At 39.4% G+C, this 6,453-nt stretch overlaps 1 protein-coding gene across 2 annotated transcripts in view; it reads right to left on the bottom strand.

Moving 5' to 3' along the window:
• Window positions 1-1,424: 1,424 nt before the first annotated feature.
• nf2a (NF2, moesin-ezrin-radixin like (MERLIN) tumor suppressor a) overlaps window positions 1,425-6,453 on the bottom strand; it is a 31,085-nt gene continuing 26,056 nt past the window's right edge. For both annotated transcript variants that reach the window (XM_085179601.1, XM_085179602.1), the window contains one exon: window positions 1,425-3,860. In XM_085179601.1, the coding sequence (XP_085035727.1) occupies window positions 3,810-3,860 (51 nt within the window). In that variant the 3' untranslated portion in view covers window positions 1,425-3,809. The remainder of the gene's footprint in view (window positions 3,861-6,453) is intronic.

Here is a 6,453-nt window from a genome sequence, read left to right as displayed (position 1 = left end):
TCAGCAGGATTATTTCACACATCAATATTCTAGAGGTGTTTTCTGCTTTTGTGCACTTCCTATTTTAGTACGGATCCTATGCACAGTTTTATAAATGAGACCATATTCTCTATTTTTCTGATGCCTATGCATTTGAACTAGGAAGCTACATAACAACAGTACCTATTTGTTTTTTTACCTAAGCTACATGCAACATCATTTAGTAAAATAAAATAAACGAAAGGCATTTTTGATTACTTAATTTGTACATGCTTGAAAAAAGGGTTGAGATATATGTATTGAACATCTTAAGAGTTCTTGTGAGTTTTCTGCTAAATCATTTGTGTTTGGTACATAAAAATAATCAGTGCATCTACCCGCAAAGAAGTAATTTAACGGTTCAATTCAAAATTTAATTAGGCACTGGCAGTTAACGTTTATTACATGACTATATCCTTACATCTACATAGTCAATTGTAAAAATATAATAAAGATATTTTAATGGTTCTAGTAGCAGCCAGTAAAACTGCTACTGCATCATACATTTGATCCATGAATTGGTTCTCTAAATGCAGGCTATCCCTGGATTATGTGAGAAGGGTTTTCCCTTTCTATTGTTTGTGCTTGTGCTAAATTCAAGCACTTGGCAGATTCAATGCAGTGCTCGTCAGCTTCCCCAGCCCTGTGGTAAACTGCAAACCTTTTCCAATATGCTGCAAGTTGTGTATTTGTGTACTCACATCGCTGTGTGCAGGTGTGACATTAACTGTGATCCTCTGAGAATGGATAAATGACAAAAGATGTGATTCTCCCCCTCCCCTTTTCACTCTCCCTCAGAGACATGTTGAGGGGGAGGCGGCAATGAAGAAGAATCTGTGTATCTGTCAGTTTGTCTGATAGTCCTGTACACTCTCTACCCTTGTCCCTCTGCAGGGGCTAAGCTCCTGAAGACATTGCTTAAAGTGTCACAACAGTTACAAACCAAGGGTAGCCATACTTCAGTTGCAGACCAGAGGAGGCATGGTTATGGAGAAGCCCCTTGAACTCAGTGCAAGACATTCTGTCAGAGAGTAGTCAGACTGAGAGACACAAAGCCACAAGCAGAAACATACATTTAAGGGTTAATGCGGTGACACACAACACACAGAGGCATGAAAATGACTGCAGGGGCCATGCTTCACACGGCGCTCTCCCACACATCCATAGGCATACAAACACACATACGCAAGCACCTTGTCACTCAAGGAAGCAGAGTATGTCATCTGACACAGGATGGAGGGCGCTTACATAACACTTGATTTTTTAAAGGTGTAATTGAATGTCTTTTTGGGTTAAGTGAAAATCATCTGGGTGCACCAGCCATATCGAAGCTGACATTCATCAAAGTCTGCCATAATAAGAAAAAGTAATTTGATGTGAAAAGAAACTCAGAACACACACAAAAATCATACCTGATATACTTTTATTTGATATGCAAAACTTACAAATCTTTTATGTTTTTATGAAAATGTATAGATACGTAAAATATATACTGTAACTTCACCCACAGTTTCATTAAATACTGCTTATTATCCTTGCTAAATGCAGTCAGAAGGAATATATATATATATTAGGGGTGCAACAATACTCGTATCGATATTGAACCGTTCGATACAGTGCTTTCGGTTCGGTACGCATATGTATCGAACAATACAAAATTTTAAATTTATTTTATCAACTTTTCTTCTGACGATGCTGTCTGTGTTGACTGCGTTCGACTACTCCGCCTAGGCAGCACTGTGGAGTGCAGATCCATTGAGCGCAGCGCAAGCTAGCAAGACAGAAGCTAAGCTAAGCAACATGGCAACTGCCTCAACGCTACCCGAAATTGAACCTCCCCCACCCTCATTGGCGTTTGGTACTATCTTGGTTTTCATGTGAAGCATGACCTTGATGGTAAGCGCGTCATGGACAAAAGTAAAACAGTATGCCGGATGTGCCACGCACAGTTAGCTTGTTAATATGTTGACTCCGTCCAGCCCCATGCATGGGCGATCCGTGGTAACTCATTAACGGAGATTTGCCGCGTTATGGCGTTAATGTCATTTTAACAAGATTAACGCTAACAGCACTAGTGGGAACACAACAAATATGACTGCACATTTACGCCGACAAACACAAGTGGAAGCAGACAAAAACAACAAGCATGCATGCTACAAACTTTACCCGAGTCATTTAGACAGCCGTTAGCACATGATTCTCCTTATGGGGACCTGATATGTTTAATATGCTGCTGAGAATATACCCCAGAAGAAGCGTATAGTATAGCTTTTATTTTGGAAAGAGCCATTTCTCTGTAATAAACTCTCTTTTCCAAAGATGAGTAATTTCTCGATCAGATAGATTTTTTTTTATTATTATTATTTTGTTGTTTCAGCAACATTAAATTTAAAAGCTGTAGTTTTGAGTTAAAATATATATTTATAATTTTAATAAATAACAAATTAAAAAGGCATGAACATTTTTTTGTATCGAAAAAATATCGAACCGTGACACCAAAGTTTCGAACCGAACCGTGAATTTTGTGTATCGTTGCACCCCTAATACATATATATATTATTTGTCACATTACAATTCTCCAGGATAAATTGCTTTCAGTGGGAAAGAACACATTAATTCAAAAAGACACATTAATTCAAAATAGATGCTAATTTATGTTTTTAAAAAAGTGGTTGTGGTCACAAAAAAGTAAAAACAAATAAAACAAAAAACAGAAAATACAATAAAAAAGCTGAGATGGATCTCAGATGTGACAAAAGCTCACATCTAAGGTATTACACTTCCTTGATCCAGTTTAAATTCCAAGAACCACCTAGTAAAAATGTATAACACAGTGCACCCGGCGCATTATGTAAGGACACAATAACTATATGCTCAAGGCAGCTAGAGATATGTAGCGTGACATCTCTATGTATACAATACATATATGTAGGTATTGAGGCCTCATGATTAACACATGGACATGCTTTCTGAGACAAACACTGCTCACACAACACAGCTAAGGCAAATTCCTGGTTATAAAGATACATTTTAGTGTTGAGAAAAAGAAACCACAGATCATAAAATAAAAATGGCTCCCTAAATGACCAGTATTTAATGGTCAAACATTCAATTCCAAAGGCGGAATCCATTGGGATTATCAGTAAAGTTGACTATAACAAATTGTCAGTGTTGAAGCAGCGGGAAGTTTAAGATCAGTTGTTGTTTACAACACTAAATATTAAACATTTGCTTCAAAGTGGGATCGATATATAATCATCACCTCTCTTGCTCAGATCTGTTCACGTTAATTTCTTCTTGAATTGTGAAACAGCTCTGCAATCAGACAATACAGAGCTGGGCAAGATATAATAACCAATTTAAGCACATCAAATATAACCACATCAGACTCAGAGTGGAAAAGGAACAGTGCAGTTTCACTCCCTTTTTCACTGTCAATGCTTATTCTCTGACAATAACAAATCCCACACACAAGTTCACTTCAAAACATTCCCGGAGCTTGTGCTGTATGAAACACACTCTCACTGTAAACAAGCACTCATTTTAAGAATGAATTTAAGATTTAGTGCAGGAACAGGCATGCATTCTTGTTTGCATACACAAGGCACGAAGATTTGGTGTAGATTAAGGCAGTGGGCTTTTTTTTGTTTTGTTTTTTTGTCCACCGTGGTTTTTTTAGGAGGAAGAAAACCATAAAGCCTTGCAGGGTGATCTGTCTTTTCAACTGACCAGGAGTGCATATAGAAGAGGTTCTTGGCAGTTGTTCATCCTCATCTCTGCAGCTCTGTTGTTTAAAGTTCCTCAAAGAAGGCAACCCTGGACTTGGTGCTCTGTAGTGTAAGCTGTGTAAGAATCAATAACAAAGGTGTGGTGAGGTTTTATATGAGGGGTAAAAATAAACACAAGAGGAGGAGTATTCTGGCAAGCAATCAAAATAAGTAAAAAGACAGAAATCTTTATTGGAGATTATGATCATGAAAGTCATTGCCTGGCCTTTCCCTTAGCCTTTTTGCCTGATCTAATCCTTCCGTCTATTCCCAATACACACAGTGTGTGCAAGACCCTGACTTTCAACCAAGACACCATAAAAATAGTGCAGTGTGCAGATGGTCAGCATGCTTATACATACTGACACAATAAGAAATGTGATTTGACAAAAAAAATGTTAGCAGGTAGCTGTAATTCTGAATGTACACACATGCATGTATAATCCAATTATTTCTCCGATGAAGCACTTTTAATTAGACACTAGAAAAGCCAAACACATAATCTGACTTGTTTCCCTAGACTAATCAAAAGACTAAATGATCACAAGAAGAGGATAATTGGAGATTCTTTGGCGTGTTTAATGCAAATATACCCTGAAGGTTATTCTGATTGTAAGGAATCTCTGATGGTGTAAAGGCATGCAATGTTGTTGATACACCTTACATCGATTATAATATCCAGAAACTGAAAGAAAATCTGCCTCTATTAAGGTTTACAACTCAATCAGGGTACAACACAACTTTGCAGGTTTTCCAGCTCTCTGCTACACACAATCAAACAGATAAGGAGAGAAGTGGGAGATCAATGCCAGTCAGAGAAAAAAACTTAATTGTCTTTCTCTCCAGGTTTAAATGAGCTGGTGATGGATTAATTCGGGTCACTGGCTGTGCTTTAACCGTTCAGGCGAAGCTAACCGTTGACTTATCTAACACTGCATAAGAGCGCACCAAGGCAAATTGGCTGGGCAAACTAGTTTCTCTTTTTAACATCTGCAGGGCAAAGGGAATTAAACTGACTGCCAAAGTCAATATTACACGGGGGATGAAGGAGGACAGTTCAGGAAATCCCGTTTTTTCTGGGGAATGTGCTGATTGAGGGACTTAAGCAAATCCAAACAGATAATGTGTGGGAAGGGGATGGATTAGCAGTGTTATGTTTACTGATCACCTTCTAGTGTCCCTGCTGACAGAAAGCCTGAGCTATATTTGTGTGTGTTAAAGTCTGACCGCATGCTTATCTGTATCTAACTCTCGAGCATTTTTCTCCACACTGGCCACAGTCTCCACTTTAAAAAGAGCAAAAACTCTTTACTCGATGTTCCAGGTATTAGTGCTATGAAAGACACAGCAGCAAGATATTTCCAGAAAAGAAATGCTTTTGTGTGATGTTTAGTACAATAGCGAACCTCCTTTGTCTGCCACTTCATACGGTCTGAATGGACTGCCACATATAGCATAAAAAAAGCACTGCCTCTCTTAAACTTCACACAGAATCTCTAAAGCGCTTGTATTGAGACTTATTTACAGAGAATGAGCTCTCTGTAAGCCCTGGTGCTAACAAAACAGAAACTGTGGCCTGGATGAAGTGCAAAGGCACTGTGCCGTGTCAAAGGAACGTTCATTAATCATCCAAAGGGGGAGAGTGAGTCTGGGAGGAGAAAACTTTGCCCGGGGTCGCAGCTGGTCCTGATGCTTTGGGCTCAGTGATCTGTGCTTCGTTCCACATTCCCTCTGCTCTTCTTTTCCCACCGTCTCCTCCTCACCCCAACCACCCCCTGGTCACTAACTTCACAGTGCATTCTTGGAACTTATCCGTGACTCAGCCTCCTTCAACCTCCTCTTCCTTTTTAGTGCGCTCCCCACCTTCCCTAAACTTCTCACCTCTTTTAGCAAAGCTGGCTTCCTCACTCTTGATTTCTTTTCCCTTCCCCCTGCAATGCCACGAGGCCTGGCCCCTTCCCTCACTAACAAGATAAATGCCAACGCCTCTGGTTCAATTAAAGCAACACTTTTAACTCAGCTCCTTTTCCACTTGCATGCCAGAGGTGCCCCCATCAATCCAAATGACTAATCACCAAGCAAAAATCAATTAGTGCGCCCCCTAACAAGCGTATTTTACACTCAGAGACAAAACGAAGGAGGGTGGGCTCTTTTGTTACACAATGTGCTGTGAACAACCCAAATTCTTATTTGATACTTTTATTTAAATTAGAGAGATACTGGAGTCGTAGGATAAAGGAGAACAAGTCTAATCTGCCAGTTCATCAGAGGACAGCGGAAATATAATCTTTTTATAACAATGCTGCTGACTTTGACCAATCAATTATGAAATACCCCACAGGCCAAGAGCCTGTCACATCTACTGTTTTTATATCATTACTAAACCAGAGACTGGGGGAGATGAAATCGCTAATACTAATGGAGTTCCTATAAGATGAATGCAAACGCACAGATTTTCACAAAGACTGTACATAAAAGATGGACACAAGTAGGCTACTGTGACGTCACCTGTTGTTCCAACGTGAAGCCTTGAGCTGACCTCTTTATCTGGTGCAATTTTTGTCTTTGGAACCAGATGTGTCAAAACAACAGGTATATATGATTTGGAAATGCATCACACTGCGTGCTCATGGCTGCCTGTCAATCACAAACATAACCCCTGTAGCTT

Source organism: Neolamprologus multifasciatus, chromosome 12, assembly GCF_963576455.1.
Source record: "Neolamprologus multifasciatus chromosome 12, fNeoMul1.2, whole genome shotgun sequence".
Classification (NCBI taxonomy): domain Eukaryota; kingdom Metazoa; phylum Chordata; class Actinopteri; order Cichliformes; family Cichlidae; genus Neolamprologus; species Neolamprologus multifasciatus.
The sequence above is the reverse complement of the archived record's forward strand: the minus strand, read 5'-3'. Positions and strand labels throughout refer to the sequence as shown.